The sequence below is a fragment of the Molothrus ater genome, chromosome 4 (assembly GCF_012460135.2).
Source record: "Molothrus ater isolate BHLD 08-10-18 breed brown headed cowbird chromosome 4, BPBGC_Mater_1.1, whole genome shotgun sequence".
In the NCBI taxonomy this organism is placed as follows: Eukaryota; Metazoa; Chordata; class Aves; order Passeriformes; family Icteridae; genus Molothrus; species Molothrus ater.
Genome location: NC_050481.2, coordinates 26,897,802 through 26,919,176, shown reverse-complemented (window position 1 = coordinate 26,919,176; position 21,375 = coordinate 26,897,802). Strand labels below are relative to the sequence as shown.

The 21,375-nt window shown below is 37.6% G+C and overlaps 1 protein-coding gene across 4 annotated transcripts in view; it reads left to right on the top strand.

The window, feature by feature from the left end:
- The window catches only part of GSTCD (glutathione S-transferase C-terminal domain containing), a 47,599-nt gene extending 29,926 nt beyond the window's left edge, over positions 1 to 17,673 (top strand). For 3 of the 4 annotated variants that reach the window (XM_036382827.1, XM_036382826.1, XM_036382828.1), the window contains exons 6-12: positions 3,027 to 3,142; positions 3,364 to 3,408; positions 3,796 to 3,924; positions 6,376 to 6,509; positions 8,229 to 8,259; positions 12,111 to 12,180; positions 14,399 to 17,673. In XM_036382827.1, the coding sequence (XP_036238720.1) occupies positions 3,027 to 3,142; positions 3,364 to 3,408; positions 3,796 to 3,924; positions 6,376 to 6,509; positions 8,229 to 8,259; positions 12,111 to 12,180; positions 14,399 to 14,535 (662 nt within the window). In that variant the 3' untranslated portion in view covers positions 14,536 to 17,673. The remainder of the gene's footprint in view (positions 1 to 3,026; positions 3,143 to 3,363; positions 3,409 to 3,795; positions 3,925 to 6,375; positions 6,510 to 8,228; positions 8,260 to 12,110; positions 12,181 to 14,398) is intronic. The other variant, XR_004980186.2, reaches the window with a different exon arrangement.
- The last annotated feature ends 3,702 nt before the right edge of the window (positions 17,674 to 21,375 follow it).

The window sequence follows — 21,375 nt, the reverse complement described above, 5'->3', positions numbered from 1 at the left end:
TTGGTTGAGAGTTATGCCCAAGTGAACAAGCCACAGACACTCTATTTCCTGTATTGGATTCAAGTAGTGCTCAAAAAATATAATCATCCTTTTTTCCCAATCAAAGTTGTCTCCCTCCACTATTGCAAAAGATAGAGGAGAATTGAGACACATTTGCCTCCTGCATGTCTCTTGGCCTTTTGATGTAGTGTGTATTTCAGACTGTGATTCCACTGGGTCTTTGCCAGGGCATCCTTGGAAACGATGCTGAGGCTGGCTGGCCCATCTCCTGATACCTCCCCTCTCTCCTCTGGTGCGGTCATGCAACAAGTAGGGAACAGATGTTGCTGAAAGCTGACTGGTTGCTGCTTGGGAGGAGGGGAAGGGAACTTCTGGAATGTGGTCCCAGGCTGGAGAAGGGGAGGGCAGATCTTGAGCTTTCAGCACTGGCCCACACAGATTTAATAAAAGCAGCTGAATTTGAAGAAGAACATTGTTCAAGTAACCAAGGTGACCAGTGGACCTCAGGAAAGTTATTGGCTTGCTAATTGTATTTATTTCAAGATTTGGCAGAGTTCATTGGAAGAAGGTGGTATTATTTTTGACTGTTGAGAGTATTTGTTTGTAAATAAATGTCAGCTGAGCTAGATTCCTTACGTCTTTTTTGAGTTCTGCTTTTTCTAGTGGTTGCATGGGAACCACTGTACCACAGTATTAATGTGACTAATAGTCTGTGTAGACATGAAACACCAGCCCACAACCCAAAAGTACAACAACCCCCACAACAAAGAAGCAAATAAGACCCCCTACCTGCCAACAGGTATCAAAAAGAGTTTAGCAGAAGATATTGTGGGTGTTAGGAAATAATTAGAATATTCTGATTTATCATAAGGAACTACCATTAAAAAAAACATTGGTTTCAGAAAAACTTGTTCAGCTCAGAATAAAACAGCATCTGTTGTTTTGTAGTTACTGAACCTTTTTGCTGTACTTAAACAATATAGCAATGAATACACTTCCCCTAAATTTCCATGAAAAGTAGAATTATGTTGTCGTTTGAATTAGTTAAACAAGGCTTATGTAAAATGAAAAAGATATTTGTGCTGAAACAATAGAAGTATGCAAGCCTACTGTATGTAATAGGAGAATGCACATGCTGTGTTATGTGTATGTGTTGGTAGCTGTGTGTGCAGATGTACTGTGGCAGGACTTGGTACTTGAATAGGGTTAAATTCTTAGAGGTGATATATGGGGCGTGGCTTTTTTAAGGGTACTGTAGTGACTTTTCAAGTGTAACTTGAGAAATATGAAAGAATTATTTGAGGACTAAAGGATTATACAAACTTGAATGCTGACCAAGGTAATACAAAAATAAAGGGGGCTTTGCCTTCTGAAAAGTTGATATTTATTTGTATTAAAGTACAAGACCTCTGAATGCCACAGAAACTTTAAAGTTCTGCTTGACATGGGCTGAATTAACAGTAATGTTGGATTTGTGAAACCAAATAAAATATTTTTGTTGTAACCATTTATTGAAAATTATTTTTTCTGGGACTCTGGCAATCTATTAGTTGGGTTCTCATGAAGGAAGCAAATAATTTTGTGGGGGCCTTTCAGTGTGACGTATAAAAACTGTCAAGTTCTTCAAGGTTTTGCCTTATAGGGCTAAATTTCAAGCTATTTTTTCTTACTGTTCTTGAAGACAGCAATTAACATTGTTTACAATCACAGAGCTTGTGAAATGTGAAGTGAACTGTAGTATTTTTAGATGCAGAAATTTTGGTTGAATTTATTTCCTGTTTGCTGCAATGAAGGACTCATTAGCCATGCTAACTAACATTCTCTGCAGGCCACAGCACAGCTTGCTGTGTTTCTGTAGTTCTGGCTACCAAGCTCAAAATACAGAGGTAGAGCAGGCAAAAGTCCTATTGATTCAAGCTTGATTTTATCCATCTTTCAAGGGAGTATTTACTACTTATTGCCTGCACAATAAAGGAGGAGGAACCTTTTTAGGTGGTGACCATGAAGAATTAATTGCTAGAGTTTTTGAAGACTGTAGGCTAATTCTTAAAAAAATATTTTTCTTATTAATTTAATACTCATGAAGTCGACTACCTGAGTACTAAGTAGTGGATCTGGTTTTTCTGAAAATTGTTGCTATTTTACTCTTTGATTTTTAGGGATCCTAGAATCTATTTGCTAATTTTGCACAGTATGAAAATTTGAAGTTGTTTTCAGGAGTTGGACTTAATACTAAAGAGTTGTTTCAGTACTTTTTTCTTACTGTGAAGATGAGCTGTCAATATCTGTGTCAAACTCTGCTTTCTGAACAAGCAAAAGGGGTCTTTAATAGGTCTGTCAGCACTCAGCCCCACTGAGACAAAACACAGCCTTACATAAGTGCTGACTCAACAATTCATTGTATCTGAAACAACTCTGTGTTGGACTTTTCCAAGCACATTTGAGAGAAATTATTAGTTTTTCCTGTTCTGGTTGTTACAGACGTGATGGAAAGCCAGTCTTTACTATGTAGAAATACTCACTTTGAGAAGTACCTCCTTGCACATGCAGTCATTTAAATAAATAGGACTGGTTAGTATGAAAGTAAAAATTAACAACAGAAAGTATAAGTTTTAAAACCAAAATGCTTAAGGATGGTGTGTATAGATACAGTAAATGAGGATTTATTTTGGCAACCTTACTATGAAGGTGTTTGAACTCTGTCTCTGGGCATGAATCACGGGACTGGAGGAGAATTAGGCCAGAGCTTGCATGAGTTTGATTGCTTTACATTAAGTTTATATGAGTTTGTTTCTAAAGATACATTAACAGCAACAACTAGAAAGTTAATTTTGGAGAAGGTTCTACCAAATATTTAATATGTTAAATATGAATTTTGCTTGAAGTGGAGTAAGATGTGCAAGTGTTCCTGTCATTTTCAATCTCAGCTATCAATTGCATTTGCAGTGCTTTGCAGTTACCCATGTAAAATTGTCAGTGTTGAGAGCTTCTGATCACTACTTAGGCATTTTCTCTGTCATCCCCAGGAAAGATGTCTCGAGACCGGGCTCTCAGGAAGCAGCAGCAGCTGAACAATTTGGTAGCAGCAGTGACAAAGCTTGCGAAACCTGGAGATTTGATTGTGGATTTTTGCAGTGGAGGGGTAATGTATGTTTTTGTTTATGTGGTGCAATGTCTTTCACCTTTCATCTTTGCAGTGCTAGGTGGTTGTTGCTACAAAGAAAAGCAGAAGTGCAGATGCTGAAATTTTAGCTGCTTTCAAAGGTTCTCTGATTGGTATGGGGATGCTCATCACATAATGAGTGGGCAACAGGGAGCACTGAAAAGTGACTCAGATTTTGTTGTTTGTTTTTGTTTTCACAGGGCCATGTTGGAATTGTTCTTGCTTATATGATGCCATCATGTCAGGTAAGTCCTCAATAAAAAGATTTCTGGTAGTCATCTTAAAAAGATGTGTATGTAGGGAGGACACATAGAAGTCACAGTTGTCTCAACAGAGGACTTAGGTTTGAAACATGCAAATTTTTTAGCATAATCCCTAAATGTGTGTGGTGCTTTCCAGAGAAGACAGAAGTTGTAGGAAAATATAAATATTTTCAAGCTGATTAATATTGGCAAGTATTAAATGCCTTTGATTGTTCCTGGGTTTCCAGCTAATCATTTTGTAGATCTCAGACGCTGCTGCAAGTGATTCAGAGGTTTTCTCAACAAACTACAAAGTTTTCTGCTTAGTAATGTTGTAGTTTGATTTCTCAGTATTATTTTGCCTTACTTTCTCCTATGTGTGAAATTTAGGTGGTACTCATAGAAAATAAGGAGTTGTCTCTGATCCGTGCTAAAGACAGAAGTGATGAACTAGGTTTAAACAACATTTGGTTCATTCAAGCAAATTTGGACTATTTTAATGGGACTTTTAACATTGGGGTAAGTGATGATAACTTTTCCACTTCAAAACTTCAGTGTCTGATTTATTATTCTTAAAACAACTGATATACATGAGAGAATAAAATTCTGTATGTCTTTACAGACTGTGAAAGTAAATGAGATTAATGTCCTGACTAGAATTTTGCAGCCCTAGTGAAGAATAAGGCATAAATAGTATTTTGTAGCTCTTTAAATATTCCTGTCATCCATTTTTTTATGCTGTTAATAGAATATGAACCTCTGTGGCAAGATGCAAGCTTTCCATGCAAGACTGACTGTTCTTTAAATCAGCCATCTAAAAGCCTGTTTTGACTGTAGCAGAGGATGGGTAATGCTGAAGGTTTATGGTACATGAACAGTGCTGTTTAACTGTTTGGTTGGTTTATTTAAGAAAGGAGAAGAAATTCAGGGCAGACGAAAGAGGAGAGAATAAATAGTTTTAGCCCAGTCCTTCCAAGTGTAAATTTCCAATTCTCTAGCTTTATTTTTCGTGCTACATTGTCATATAAATTTCAGTGGGTGAACTAGAGAGCTATTTCAAAATACCAGGATCTCATGAATAATACACTGAATTGTGTGTGTGAAATGCTTAATAGTTGTTTTATGAAGTGAGTCTCCAATTTTGTGGTCATTGGAATTCCTGTCTTGATTTCTGGGGGCCCATTTTAAAGGTTAATACAATGTTAACCCTGTGGAGTTTTTATTTAATAAAAAAAGTATTATATTCTCTCTTTCAAGTTTTGTGACAAGGGAGATATTGAAGTATATGTCAGAAGAGTTCACTTGGAAATTCTTCTTTACCAGCTCTTCATTACCAAATATCTGCATAAGTCTTCACATTTTATTTTGTTTCAGATAGTGACTTCAATATATAGGGTTTACTGCAAAAGCTTCGTCTTTAATTTTATTTGGGATTTTTTCTTAACTAAATGGGTTTTTAGAAAGCCAAAGAAGAAATCATTTGGTCTAACAGGTCACACAGGCTCAGCAAAGCTACTGGTTTATTGGCTGCTGTTTTAAGATCTCTTTTTCTGCAAGGAAAGCAGAGAGCTAGCTTTGTTTTCTACTTGGATAGATGAGGAAGTAACTATATTTGCATTCCATGATAATCTGATAGCTGTGATATTAAGATTCTATTTCTGATGTTAAACTATTTTTTTTTTGTTAAATTCATATGAGCAGAAAATTTCATTGTGCAATTATTTTCTTGTTAATTTTTTAGTGTTCTGCCTGAGACTAGAGTATTTGTTTCCATCTGTATGCAATTATAGTTCAGTTGATGATTAATGGTCTCCTCAGCTGAGCTTACAGCAAGCAGACTGGAAACAAAAAGGACTTTGTTTTAATCTATATCTGAAAGCAAAGTTTTTATCTTCCAGTTGCTCTACCTTGAAAAGCAGCTTTGAACCCTGAAATCTGAGCTGTGCAGTCTTAAACCTCTTCTCTAAACGTACAGTGAACAAAAAGCAAAGCAAATAATGTAGTTTTATAAATCCACACTGCTGCATAAAATCAGAAATGTGCCTCAAAAATGTCCTTAGTCTAAGTATGCACCAGACCTACTCTTGGAGGTGCTGAGCACCTGGGAGGAGGCAGAGGAGGTAATGCCCCATTTCAGTGGTGCATTTGGCATCCCAGGTAGAGACAGGAGAGAGCTGCCTGTGTTTCCTTGCAGTATATTGAGTACTGCAGTCATTTGCTTTTCTATAGGAGAGCAGAAAGAATTTGGGTGCAACCTCTGTGTTACCCAAACACGTCAGTGCTCACAGGTCGTTGTGATCAAATGTTATTTTAGTTTTAGTTGAAGAGCCCCTCACTAAGGAAAAGAAATAAAAGAATAAGGAGAGGAAAAACAAATTAAAGGAGGGCAAGTTGTATTTGATGTCTCCCCCAGCTCCAGTGTTTGTTTCCTGTAGGTTTTACTCAGTACTTGAAAACCAAATTATCTACATTTTTATGATTTTAGCATAATTCCATTAAATGTGACCTTCAGGTATATCTATTTCTTCTCATACTGCTTAGTTGAAATCCAGTTTTGATGTAGTTCTTTGTATTTTTGAGTTCTTTTTGCTTGACAAAAGTTTTTTACAAATCACCATAATGTTTTTCTGTTATTGTGTATTCCACAACTGCTATTTTTCAGGAGATTTGTGTTTAGTTCATTTGATATCACAATGAAGTGCACCTGCCTTTTGAGTGCTTTTGGTGAGCAACCCTTCTTCAGTGTTGATTCTTTGTTAGTGAAATAAACCCTAAATTTTCCTCAACATGGATATGAAGGAGGGAATCAAAAACTAGAGAATTAAGGACCAGGCCTTTGGTGTAATAGCTTTAATTGCAAAAACTTCCTCATGCATTTAACTAACTAAGTCAACCAAAAAAATGCTGGATTGTATTTAGACTGTTCCAGTGATGAATTTTCCTGTTTCCTTGGTTGTTTTCCTGCTCTAGGTGGCCCTGCACGCCTGTGGGGTGGCCACAGACATGGTGATTGAGCATTGCCTCAGGGCACGGGCAGCCTTTGTCATCTCCCCCTGCTGCTACGGCTTCATTCAAAATACAGTCAAGTTCAAATATCCACGAAGGTAAACTAAAGCTTGCAAGATAAGCCCTAAAATATCAACTTAACTGAAGGAATAAAATCCTAAAGGAGTATAGAATTAATCATTTGAGGGTCATTGAGAGTGACCAAGCTAAGCTGATTCACACTTACAATGAAACTGTTTCCTCCTTTTTGCCAATCCATCCTCACGGGCAGATTGGTAATTCTTGGATTTTTTTTTTTCTGGATTTATCTATTCATGGTTCAGACTTCATACAATCAACATAGTAGATACAGTATCTTATATGCAGACCTTCTACCTTAAAATCACAAAGTTAATAGAAAACTCATGAAAATTACTCTAAGAAAGGGAATTGACATTTTAATGTTGGAGGAAGATGTAAGCAGTCAGTTTAAAAGAAATGGGTCTGCTTTATGCCACAGTTTACTGCTTGTACAACTCCTTTGATTTATTCCCAAGTAGATAAGCTCTCCTGTGTTTCAGTTCATATTTTTAATACTTTTTCAATGGATTATGTACATATTTTGTCTTCAAATCTGCCTCGTGGGAGATACTAATATATCTTATGCTTAAGAATTTTAATGCCTTTGATATAAATGAAATGTAAAGGATAAGCATAAAGTGGCAGAAGATAAGAGGTTAAACAGCCTTCTGAGTCAGAACTAGGTGGGGAAAAAGGGTTGTGTTTTGGTTGGCTTTTTTTTGTTCATAAAACTGAACTTTGCATTTTGGATATCCAAGATGAAATATATTTAATTCTACCTGGAATTACATCAATGACTTAAGCATGTATTTGCTAATATAAGAAACTGAAACATGCAGTCTTAAAAGGTATCAACAAATCTAAAGAGATATTATGCATTCATATGAAATATTTTTCATACTTTTCTATAATATCAAAGTGTTCTGCCACAGAAGTGCATAAAAAGCAATTCTTTATAACTTGTCAGTTTGATAACCTTTGCATTTAACTGTTCTTTCTTAGTCAATTTGATACTTCCATCTCTTTTGTTTTCTCTTGTGACACAATAATACATTAAGTCTTCTAATGAAGAGGCAATAAAATTCCAAGCCTTCTAAAATTAACAGGCATATCATTTTTCTCAGTAGATTTGTTTTAAAATTGGCTGGCTAATGTTTAACTTTTCACCAGCTACATTTTTAGACCACAAAGACTGGAAATGATCACTTAGAAAACTTTTTGCTGTGGATGTTGCAAGAATATTTGTGTTTGCTGAAATTTTCAATCTAACCTCATAAGTCTATGAAAAACTATTAGCCTAGTCTTGAGCTACATTTTAGGGTTTGCTTTTTCTTCTTTTCCTTATGTTACATGATCATAGAGCATGATAGCCTGGCCATATCCCCATAGTGGCTCTGTTCTGTACTCAATTCCATTGTAAAGACCCTTTAGCTTTGTGATATAAACAAAATATATGTGTGTATTATTAAATATATGTAAAATGTTTGTGTGACAATGAGAAAACCACAGTACCTGTTAGCATTTATAATGATTTAAAGAGAGAGTTTTTATTAATACTAGGAAAAGAAACCCCACTAAATACACTTTTCTAGTGAACTGGGACTGTAATGGGCTTTGGTATTTTTTAAAACCTTTCTGTATGATAAAGATATGGCTGGTTTTTTTTTAAATGTGTTCAAGTATATAATGATTGCTTCTGTTTTCCACCTTTGCTGTTTTCAGATGTGAATTGAATTGATATATTTATTTTTTTTCAGTCATCAGTTCAAAGAAATTTTGTCCTACAAGGTATGTAAAAGGACAGAGGGAAGATATTTATTTGCAGTTTCCTGCATTTCACTGGGTCTTCTTATCAAATGAAATATAGGTGGTTATCTTCTAGAAATAGGAGGGGCATGTGTTATGTGAAATGTTCATTATTAGTGCAGGTGCCATTGTGTTTTCTCTCCACCATCCATTTTAAAGGCTTTTTTCTTCAACAAATTTAAGTAGTTTCTCCACAAAAAAACCACCTTTTTTGTCATAATGTATAAGTGAGCCATTCCTAAGGTACTTCAATGTGTATCAGTTAAAAATTACAGGATACCAATTTGTTTAGATGTTAAATACAACTGTTGTAATAAACATTAGATGCCTCCCTCTAATTTATGTCTAAAACATTGGACATTGTAAGTGGGAAGAGCTTAAACAGATCAGCAAGATTTTAATACAGTACTTGTATTTTATACAGTCTCTAAATGTTGTTCAAAATTACTTTTAAAATATTGAAGTGTGTTTTGACCCTGAGCAGTTGGGGTCTGTGGAGATAATCTGAGAGAAACACAGGAGAAATTATCACTGAAGCATACTGACAAAGTGAAGGGTAACAGGAGAGTGGAAAAGGACAAGAGCAGAGAGGTGGGCAGCAGAAATCTGGTACTGATCTGCTAAGTTTTGTCTTGTGAGTTTAAACTAGTTAGTGATGAGCAACCCGAAATTTGAAGGTTAGAGGCACTTAATGTGGCATGGAAAAAACATGCTTCCTTTTCAGAGAAGCAAGGTTATGTAGGAACTTTACTAAATTTACCGCTCAAATCCTAGACAGGACTCTTGGCTTTTACAATATAGAAGTGATTTTTGGAGGTGCACAATAATTCTTTGTAACAGAAATATGGAAATGAAGGAGGGTATTTCTAATATCCGGATGCTTTTGGAAACAGTGGGCAGTGCAAAGATAATGTATGTGGCAGGAAAATAGAGATTATCCTTTTTAATCCCTAAATTAGAGTGAGTTTTAAAAATTCAGAAAATCTCCAGCCATCTTATAAGGGAATAGTTCAGTTATCAGGTAATAAATGCCCAAAGATTGAGGTGCCAAAAGCCACATGATGGATGTGGAGCCGCCATTATTTTTTCCCATGATTAATGTTCCTTTCAGCATCCCTCTGACATAATCTCAAAGAACTTGGGTTTCAGTTCAGAAAAAAATTATTTTCTAGCATTATTAAACCTGCTGACAGTGCAGATAGAGATGGTGTCAGTTATAAAGTCAAAGATGCCTAGTTTAGGATAGTGTGTATAATCTCATTGCAACTCAGTGAATTTCTTCTTAATCTCTTAAACCATGGAGATTTAAATCACAGGGTTTGTCAATACTGTAGAAGCTCCAGAATTTTATTAATTGTGTTGCAGAAGGGCACAGGAGTCCAAGATAAGGCTAAAAATATTGCTACTCTTAGTAACTTGAGAGTCTATACAATTGGTCTAGGCTGGTTGGTGCCTCAAATAATCCTAGTTATAAATAACTTCTACTATGCAGCTAGCTGTATGTGTTTTTATATTTCATATTAATAAATTCTTACAGGTTATTGGCTAGCAGCCAAAGTTGCCATGTGTTAGCCAGACATTGTCTGTGTCACCCACTCCAGTTCCCATTTTAAATTAATTTCTCTTATCTTTCATTTTAGTGATATCTAAAAAGACATCCAGAAGTCTGGCATTTCCAAAACTTTTTTGATGAGAACATTATGCTGTAATTCATTTGTTTATAGTTGCAAGGAATAAGGTTATGCTAGCTGTAATTTCTATTATGGTACATTTTGAGACTCTGTCAAGACACAAGGAGAATTGGAAAGTAGAACTGTATAAATTTGCAAATACAGCTTTGGAAATTTAATAGAAATTGAACAGATAGATGTTCTAGTAAACAGGTTAACTGTTTATGCACACTTTGGGAAGTTTCTCATCCTTACTTTAGAAATGCTTCTTTTAAATTTCAGACAACAGGGAGTATGACAATTTAATCATTGTGTCAGGGGGAAACAATGTAATCATAACAGCCTCTAGTTTATCTTTTTGGATCACGCTGTAAGAAGCCAAGGATTGGAGCCAGTCCAGATGTTCAGGTCAAGTGACAAGACTTACCTTGGCTCTGGTCTGCTCCAAAGAGCTGGGAACTTGCTGTTGCAAAGAGCCAAATTCTGTCAGGTGCCTGAAGACTGGTGAGGAGTTGTGTGCTAACATGGGTCTTCTCCCTCTCCTCTAAATCCCTCTTTTTCTCCCCAACCTGCCTGTCACTCCTGCTTCTCTCCAACAGTGGCCACATTGTCCGTGGCACCCCTTCTCCTCCATTCTTCAGTGGTCATATCTGGGTTTAACATTTTCACCTCCTTTGCACTACAGGAGTAGCCACATTTGAACTGAACTGACTGGGTGTAACATGTTTAAGGCCTGAATGTGTTATGACATGTTTTTATTTTGCTTTCATATTTTTTACGAAGCTGTGAGCTGGAAACCTTCATGTCTTTGTGCTGTACTAGGGAACAAATATTCTTGCATCAAGATATTATGAATATATTTAAATTAATAATATTTGTGTATCAAGCGATGATAATGTTTTATTTTATAATATATGGGAAAATTTTTTGCGGTCAGGTGTCTGTTTATGAATTGGGTGGAGTGCACTGGGGGAATTACTTCTTGATTTAATATGAAGGTTTTTTGTGGAGTGAAGGCTTGGATGTTTATGGCCCTCTAAAAAAAGCTGGAGTAAGTATCCTTACTTCAGAATATTGAAAGAACCTGAAGTATCCTTAGGTGAAGTTGCTCTCTCCACTTATTATAAGAACCAAACCTTTAAAATTGTAATTTTATATCAGGTAAGAATAAAAAAAATATTTTTTTGATTCAAGACACATGTCCTTGTTTCAGTACTATAGCTCTGGAAGCTTTGCTTAGGCGAGCACTTTGTGTTGTTGCCCATTTCTGTTTTCTCCCCATGACATTGTGGGTGACTTGGGAAGGTTGTGTGATTCTAAGATGGCTCTGATTTACTCTGCCCTATACTGAGCATTGCAGCTGTCCCACAAAGCACAGCTGTCATCAGAGCAGTAATTCCACTGCCACACCTGCAAGGCTCTTGCTCTCTCCATCTGGCTCACCTGCCTTCCTTGCCTTGCCTGGTCTTTGAGGTGCCATTGTGCTGGCATTGAAGGCAAGTGAGGATGGGGCTCTGCTGCTGCCCTCTCCCCTGCACCATCCCCCTGGCTGAGTGGGCAGGGAGAAATTCTTCTGTAGAAGTGTCTGCAGAAAATTTTAATGGAACAGGGGTAGTTTGAAAGTAAATTGTGCTCCTTTTGTTGCAGACTTTCCTATTCACAGCCAGATATTTTTTGCCTTCAGGATCTGATTGGATTTGGTGGGGCAGAGGGAATTTGACCCATCACCTTATCCTGAGATTCAAAATCACTGTTTGGAAGAAATGTTCAAATCAACTGTTAAAGAATTTTGTCTCGGCTACTTATTGATGCAGGGAGGCTGCCCTATTATGACTGTGCTAAATGATGGCTGTGTTGCTCATTAGTTATTGAAGGCAAAATTAGTCTGCAGGATGTCTTTGAAGGATGCTGTCTTATATACATTGCATCCCATTCAACTGCTGCAAAGAATCAGGAAGTTTAGCAAGAAATAAATACTCATGAGGAGAAATGAGGCAGTGATTACAAACACTTGACCTACACAAGTATTTGCAGTATAAAAATTGGGATTTCCACACAGGTGAATTTTTTTAGAAATACTGTCTTCAAAATGTGGTATCATTTCTGATACTTTTAAGCATTTAGTCAGATTTTTCTTGATGATTTTTTTTGTCTTTTTTGTAGGAGCACATGATCCTTTGCAGATTTGCAGATCAGACAGCTGTTCAGCTTCCACCTGAACACAGGCAAATTGGTATGAATTTCTGAAGCTGTTGTGTAAACCATCCCAGTAATGGTTTTACCTTGATACATAAAGGAAGAAGTAGGACATTTATGAATGGGACATTAAGTAGATGTCTTCAGATAACAGTTGAAAAATTTAAGTTTCGTCACATTTCACATCTAGCTGTTCTCTTCTTGCTATAGAAATGTCTTTCTTCATCCAAAATCATCAATATTAAAGTGACAGTTTGGTATTTTTGTTTTGATGAAAGCTGTAAACTAGCTTTCAGGTCAGAAAAGGCAGAAGGGGCTAGGAACTCTAAGTCTGCTTAGAAATAAGTCTGCTTTTTTGGCTTAGAAGAAACATTTACAAAGTATATGAAAGCAGTACTAGCTAATAAGCATAATGTTTTTAAGAAGCTTAATTTGAACAATTGAAAGTATTTCTTATATTCGCTGCACAAAAAGAAAATAATAGAAATCCTGTATAAAAGCTGACAGTAAATTTGTCAGTTTCTTTTGTCATCATCACAATATTTGAAAAACAAATTTCAAAAAGGTCAGTATTCATTTACTAGTGTTGGACCCCGCACTGTGACTGAAAATTGAAATAGGATCAAAAAAATTTTTTTGAAGGATTGTAACTCTTATCTGTTCTCAATGTCTGAAACTGCAGGGTTTTTTTCCACAAATGTAACTTTTAAGTGTTTTGCCCTGACAGTGAGTACTATTGTAATAATAATATTGGAGTCAGTGGCCATTTTGTTAAACCAACCACAGAAGGTGGTTTTCTATGAAACCACAGATGTGGGAGGATAGGACTACAAAAGGTGATTTACAGAGTCTGTCTGGTTGGTTATATAAACTAGTGATTTCTCCCTGCAATATACACATCCATACAGGACTGAGTTGGAAAGATCTTTTTCAGGCTCTCCCTTATCATTGTATCTTTAAATTGTCTCCAACCCAATTAGTACTCCTCTCAAATCTCAAGCTACCCAGAGAACTGAGGCCAAATGTCATAATAGTGAATTCAAAGCAGTGAAATTCTTTTGTAACTAAGGAATCCAGCTGAGAAGGAGAAGACAGTCCTCGCTGGAGGCTCACTGTGGATGGACAGAGTAGGTTGGACTGAGCCCTGCATTCAACTGTGATGTGCACCAACTGCTCTGAAATACAAGGATACTGCAGGGTGTGTTGGTGCCACCTGCCCAAAACTTCTAAAGGCACCTGACCAGGGTCCCTAACAGGGCTGGTAATGATACAGGCACAAAATCTGGTTATATATTCAGGGAAGAGAGGCAAGCTGTTCCAGAGGGTGGTTTGGAATGCCAGACTCCTATTCCAAAGGCAAACAGGATGTGCTCCTGTCTCTTCATCTCAGACCCCAAATACATTTAACTGTATAATTCTGTCAGGAACAAGGGAAGAGGCAGGATCATTGTGTTTGAGACTGAAGCAGGATTGTGCCCTGTTGACTTGAGACTGTAACTACTAGTGATAAAACATTTCAAAGTAGCATTAAATTTTCCTTTCAGTAGAGTTTCAAGCTGCTGAAAATACAATCTGACAAGTCAATTCTGTTTTTCAGAACATAATAATCAATTATAATGAGTGAATAAGTAAAGACAAATGGTCCTATCATACAGCCCTTGTCATGGCTGTATCATAACAAAAAAATTTCTAAGCAGAAAAAAACCCTCTATCCTTCCTGGGTTTTTTTTCTGCAGATAAATCTGAAATAAGCTTATTTTGCATTACCAGTTTAGTATGTTTATTTATAAGTAGTTACAGTAATATGTCTCAAATCAATTACACTTTTTGGTATTTTAGTCTGTTGTTCAATAACCAGAGATTTTCAGATTTTCGGTGAAAGTACAGGAAGGAAACAGCTATGGTTATAAAGGGACTAGAAGTCTGGCAATTCAGAGGGCTAAGGGGTAAACTAGGCATTTTTCTTCTTCCCATTCACATTAAAGCATGTTTTTTTCTGTAAGTTTTGAGAATACTTTTAAATAGTTGTGCCTTTCTTCATATTAAAGAATTAATAATCTCTTCAAGGTCTTTGCTAAATGAGGGTTACAAGTTACAGATGTGATTTGGAACGTAAACCAGATTAAGATGTTTTTTAAGTAGATTTGGAACTTATTTTCTAGATGGCTTACTGATGTGTTTTCCTAACATTACGTGCACATTTCTGATAATATTTCTACATGTTGAGTTTGTGTTCTCCCTTGCTGTCATTTTAGGAAAGCAGTGTATGGGACTTGTGGATCTGGATCGGGCCTGGGCAGCAGAAGAACATAACTACTCTGTCCAAGTTATATCTATGGAGCCAGAGAGCTGCTCTCCAAAGAACAATATGTTTGTGGGCATTCCTACTTAGAGTGTGAAACTTGCATTTGATTTGAAGCTGAGCATAAATCTTCAGTGCATAATGACATGCAGCAGATAGAGGCAGCGCTGGGAAGCAGACATCCCGCATCTTGAACGCATTGCCTTCGGAAAGGGAAGCAGCCCCCAAAGTCCTAAAAAGCAAACTGCATGCAGAGCATCACAAATCAACTTGTAATGTGTCATTAAGCGACTTTTGGTTCTCATACTGAGAAGTTTCTGGATCTAATGACTGTGCATGGAATTATATCCATCTGTAAAAGTTTATGAAAAACTGGCTTTGTTGAAGGAAAGGTGATTTCCTTTTCAGTAAAGCTGTGTCTTGGCTGCTTGGAAATTGCGTTCATGGTCAAAACAGCATTTGTGTTCATAAGCAGAGCAGTTATCAGCCAGCAGTGCTGATCACCAGAGGGACAGAGAAGATCAAGTTTATTGTGTTACTGAATATGGCTGTGCAACAGGTGGTGGCCTGACTTTGCTAAAGAATTCCATACTACTGTAGGAGATTATTTGTAATAAAAGTTCATCAGAATACTTTGGGCCTCAATCTGCTTATTAAAAATGTATTCTACCTTGCTAATAACTTTTTTAAAAGACTTCAGAATTACCTTTAAATATTATGCAAGGATTCTGTAACCAGGCAGTTGACGCTTGGTTTAAAGAAACCAAACTCCTCATTATCCATTGACCAGAAAGTGGGAGCTAGACATAATGTTAGTGAATGGACCCTTCACTGTTGCATTGGTAACAGAAGTGTGTTGATTCCTATTCATAAGAAACTTGCCATCCAGAAGAAATATTTATGAACAGTTCATGTGTCTACATACACCGTCTTCATTGATTTTATATTCAGTTTAAAATTTGACAAAAGTTGCAGTGTGGAACCATTTGAGAAGATAATCACGGTTATGCTGCTCTAAAATAAAAATAAGTATTCTCCTGTGCTCCATTTTCCCCCTAATTTTAAATCACCTGTTGACACAAACATAATGGAAGGTAGCTCCTAATGAGATTTTTACTGCATGTTTAGGGATTTTATTCATCTGTGACTTCTGCCATGTTTCAGTTTAAATTATCTGAAGTTTGAAAACTATGAACATAGCTTCCAGACATGGCTAACTGAATTACAAACAATAGGTATTGGAGCAAAAAAAGAATCCAAAAGTATTTTGTTATTCATGAAATGTAGATATCTAAAAGATCGAAATATCTGGGTTTTTTTTAATGTGAACACATGGAACGCTACCCGCTTATTTAAAAAGCACAAAAGTGAGCAAGTAGGAGTGAAATCCTACCTTTAGCATGAGTTCTTCCTTGATAATGATGAAATACTTTTTCTGCAACTGTTTGTGGTTACAGGAGGAACTTGAGTTTTGAAGAATGTATGGCAAATACAAAATACATGGCGATACCAGTTGTCTCCAGAGTTTTCTGCAATACTTGCCCAATGGGAATTCAGTTTCTAAATTAGTGGTATGTCAATCTGAACATTAGTCATGTTAAATTGCTTTTCTGGAGTGAGCAAATGTCTCTTTATGACCTTCTTGTGCGAAGGAAGAACTCGTCAAGGTGAGGCAGTTGGAAACTGATGCTGTTTACAGTAAGAGTTTTCACACTTCTCTGCTCCAGGCAGTGAGTAGCAATATCAATGCTTTAATTATGGTGGTGTTGAACATTTGGCATGGTTTGATACTGTGCAATAAAACAGAGCTTTCAGTAGAGCAGAATTCTCTGCTCTTACATGCTTCACATCTTTTGCAATATCTGTGTCAATTGTCTGTAATAGTTTTTGGATCTACCTGAAAAGAAGGAATACATTTGGGGTCTACAACAGAGAACATGTGTGCTACTGGATAAAAGATAAAAATGGTTTTTTTAACAGGCAAAACCAGGATTTCTTAAAAAGAGAGGTGGAAAAGGAACCTTATTTGGACAAATGACCAAGTGTTTATTAGGTGCTTCAGATGGTCTAGAAAAACAGGTAAAGTCAAACAAGAATCCAAATACCAATCTCTCTTTCCCATTTTATTAAAGTACCTGTTTTCATGTTGATGACAGCTTCCCACAGGTGTTGCTTTACTTGTGACTTAAGTAAATTATTTTGTATCTGCTACCCCACAAAGAAACAGGCTTCACAGGAAGAAAAGATTTATAGAAGCAAGGGAGAAAACCTGCAGAAGTAGTTCTGTGTTTATATGCATGATGACATCCCATTTTTTCTTGGATGAGCCAAACTATACAAAGTGAGTTTATGACAAATTTTTTTCCTTCCCAAAATCGGGAATATTTTAATGGCATCTCACAATATCCATCATCTTGATGGCTTACAGGATTAGTGAGGCTGCATTCCATTTGTGATACTGGTGTGAGCTTGTTGCTGTTGGCATCAATGGGCTCTGGTTTCTTCTCAGGAGAACAGAATCAATCTCATGTCCAAGGATGGAGTTATGTTTCTATACTTCAGATGAACTGATGCTTATTGAAAACTGAAGAGAAGCAGATGAAAAAAAAGCATAAAAATCAAGATTTGCAGCAAGAGATAATACCTAATTCACCACAGATTAAATTGCTAAACTGTGGCATGCACGTTCTGAAAGATGAACTCAATTATATTAATTTTTGGGTATGTTACTTTCCCCTATGTTTCTGCTGTATAACTAAATGGTATGGAATTAATAGAGCCTAAAATAGCCTAAACAAGGTGAGTAGACAGTGTGGTCCTATGAGTGAACAACTGTTGTTCTAGCAGCTAGTTATGCAAGGAGCTATCTTGATGTCCAAAGTGCATCTTCAAATACTATTTGTGTTTTTCATTTGTCTGGCCCATTGGGACCAGCTATAGGGTGAAAAAATTGCTGTCCTAGCATAGTCATGATTTTCCATTATCTTGACAGTTTTCTTTTATGTTTCCCCTGTAGCCTGTAATGCTGGTAAAAGTAACCTTATAACAGGAAACAGATGACCAAGCCATGTTAAAAGTTAGTCATCTCTGTGGACATGTATCCTTATTTTTGGTTTTTCATTTTATTCTTTATTCTGTTATTTTTCTGCTTATTCAGCCATATTTCAAGAGATCTTATTATTGCTGTATTTAGGCAGGGGTAGTAATAAAAAAAGGACATTCCTAGTAGGTTCATTGTGCTGCCTAATTTTTATGTCGCTTGACCTAAACAAAAAAAAGGTAAAATGTTACTATTATTTTGATAATGGCATTTTTTGATTTTTGCAGTTAATGGAGCCTACTCTAGTGGTCAAAATTACTCAAAGATAATCCTTAGACAAATACACATAAAATTATTTACTTATAGAGTGGCCACAAGTTTTAGGCCAATGTTTTCTGCTCATCTTTTGTAGACTTTTAGCTACTTGGTGGATGCAACGGCAGTAAGCAGAAATGTCTTTCCAAAAGCTGTATTCCTAGGTGATGTGCATTGCCAGGTGTTCTCATTGAAAAGAGCATTTAAAGAAACCATTTATGGTCAAGTAAGTTTTAAGTAACCTGCAATGAAATGACACTGAGCTGATTTTACAATAGGTTTAAACAGATGTTAGTATGGCTCCAACACCATAAGCTGAGGTGATTTGCATTTAAAATTTTGGTATAGGGTTAGTAATTAACCCTTTAAATGTGTATGTGTGTGTATAATTTTTAGAAAGTATTGGCCTAGGAAAGCACTGATTAGCAAAAAGTAACTGAAGAGGTGAAGCATTGGTCTTGGTGCATAGTTGTCAGCTGAAGGAAAAGCACATTTTCCTTTAAGCATAATCAAGTACTACTTTCAGTGCTCTTGCCTTGGACCATTTGCTTGTCTTAACAAACTCCTCATGTACAGTCTCAGTCTAAGTTGCTGAGGTTTTATTACCATTTTTTAAACAAAATTGAAACCTAGGTATCATGCATTTACCTGTCAATATGTCTAGTGTTACTCGCATGCCCCAAATAAAAAAGAAGAAAACCTCTGAACTTTCCATGCTCAGACCTGCACTTAAACTACGTGGCTACCAAGGTTTCAGTTCAGTAGTTTGTGCTGAGCAAGTTTCAGCTTACTACAACTATCATTAAAAGAAATTCAATTTTCTAAGTGAATAATATATTAAGATTCTATACAAAGACTGAAAAACTGAAAGCAGCTTAATTTTCTTTGGTTGTAGCTTTTATTTAATTAGAAATTACATGAGTAAAGAAGTACCCTTCTCTGCAGTCTTCTCATAGTGAATTTAAGAAAATACTTGAATTTTCAAAATAGAGGAGGGTGCTGAGGATAGTTTTATAATAAATCACTTAGGTCAATTTAAACAATAAAACGAGAGGAGTTAACATTATCCCAGTATTAGCCTCTAAAAAGGTGATCAGCTGTTACAATTTCCCCCGTTTTCTGCCTCAGCTGCAGGACTTCAGGCCTGAAATGTGTTTTCCTGGGCATGAAACCTGCAGAGCAAAGCAGGAGTGAGCCTTGGATGGCTGCTCTCCCTGTCCCCACCACAGGCATGTGCCATGCCTTGGCAAGGTGAAGCTCTTTTACTCTTGTTTTTCCCCCGTGGTAACGTGGGAATAATGTCTCTCGTTTTCTCTTACAAAACACAGACTCCAACTATTCATGTACTCTGTTGGAAAGAGACCTGTGAAAGCTGTGAGATTATTTGATCCATAGTAATAAAATATTAAGGTTTCTTCCCAACCTTAAATACCTGAAATTCTTCCTGTAGTAATTTTAGCCCTTACGTTTTCCTTATTTTGCTTTTCCAGGTATGCTGTCTATACATTAATTACTGCTGCTTCCGACACACAGGGGCAAGATAACTAATTTTTTATGTCAGACACAGCTATGGGAAATAGAAATATGTGCTTAATGACTGAAGCTCAACTAAGGTTAGTGCATTGTCTTTGCACTGCAGCTCAATCCTAATGACAGTGTCCAAAATTGGCACAGTAAACCAGTGTGTTACATGTCCTCATTTAATAGATGGGGAAAGAGTCTGGAATATTTTTAATCAAACATTTCTGGATCTAGATGTCACCTTATTTCTGCAATCCACAGCAAGGCTTGGAAAGCTGCAGTTTTTCAGACAAGTTTGTTTCCAAGTGCAAAACAAAGATCTTTCTCTCCTCTTCTGACCCACACCTATGTCAGCTGCAATATTATCAGATCACCTGGTGCAATTCAGGAAAATAGAGGGTGACATGTTTTAATTTTATTCTCCTAGACGAAGCATGAGTACATAAATTCACACCTGCTTGCCCCAGGGATGCAGGTACCCCACTGGCATTTTCAGTGTCAGGATTCCTCCTTCATGTACTTTGGACTCAATTTAAGACCTGTGTGGAGGTAGAAAGCTGAATGTGTACACAAAGCATCAGCACAGCTGACCCAGCCCTGCTGTGTTAACAGGGCAGTTTTTAACAAAGCCACGTGGAGAAATGCATGGATGTGTTTTCAGACTACAGATGGCACAGCAATGACTCCTGTGCAAATTCTTCCAAGGAGTATATGGTGCACACCCCACAAAGGGGATTTGGGGGAATCCCCAAACAGATAATTTCATCATTGATCTGTAGGCATAGAAGTGGGGTTTTTGAGCTTTGAAAGCCCAGACCAGAGACAGAGTATATTTGCATGGTTCATTTCTCATAATCAGTGCTTTGGGAGTCATACAAGGTGCTTAATTATTCATATATTAAATGTATGTTTGGAATTGCTTTAGCATCTTAGCATTTTTATGTAAAGTGTTAAATCTCCTTTGGGATTTTTCAAAAAATGGAAAAGTCATCCCTCCCATACTTCAACACTCACCATGCTGTCAATTACCCAAAAGGATGGATTGTAATAACAGAGAAACTTTTGTAAGAAATGAGCCGCCTGACGTAGAGCATGAGCGGAACAAATCCCTGTGCTCTCCACAGCACTGGGTCAATTCCCACCATTCTCCCCACAGCACAGAGCACCCAGCAGGACCAGGGCCTGAGGAGCAGCCCTGCACCTGGCAGGGCTGAGATGGGTTCCCTGCTGCTCTCAGGAGCCCCAGCCCACCCTTCTGAATGCAGGTGCCGTGGCAGAGTGGCTGGAAGGAAAACTGAGCAGTAATTCTGCTGCTTCTGCTGTGTCACCTTCCACAGCAGAGCAGGGCCTCAGGAGGAAGGTGCTGTCCCCGGGAGCAGAGAAAAACTCCTCAGCCCTGTTGGGAAATTCTGATAGAGGAGTAGTTGAAGACCTGAAAATGTCAAGACTTCAGAGACTTGAAATAAGGATCAGACTGCTTAGATCTTTTCATCAGTTTGGAAAAAAACCCAACAAACTTGGATTTTGTTTTATTTGCTATTTACTAGGTTTAAAGTTAAAACACTCTGGTAGGAGTTAAAATAGCAACAGACTAATAAACCTGGAGGAGGAGGGTTAAGGAAGGGTTTAACTTTCCTTCTGATTGGGGGAGGTGTGGTTTGGTGAGGTTTCTTTAGCCACAGAAGACTCCAGTGATGCCTGGGTTGCTCAGGCTGAGGGTGGCGGGAGGTGCAGCTCTGTCCCTGCTCTACCCCTGAGGCCTCACGTGTGGAGCTGTGCCCGGCTGTGCCCAGCAGTGCCCAGCAGGATGTGCCAGTGGAGCTGTGCCCAGCAGTGCCCAGCAGGATGTGCCTGTGGAGCTGTGCCCAGCAGTTCCCAGCAGGATGTGCCTGTGGAGCTGTGCCCAGCAGTGCCCAGCAGGATGGGCCTGTGGAGCTGTGCCCAGCAGCAGCAGGATGGGCCTGTGGAGCTGTGCCCAGCAGTGCCCAGCAGGATGTGCCTGTGGAGCTGTGCCCAGCAGTGCCCAGCAGGATGGGCATGTGGAGCTGTGCCCG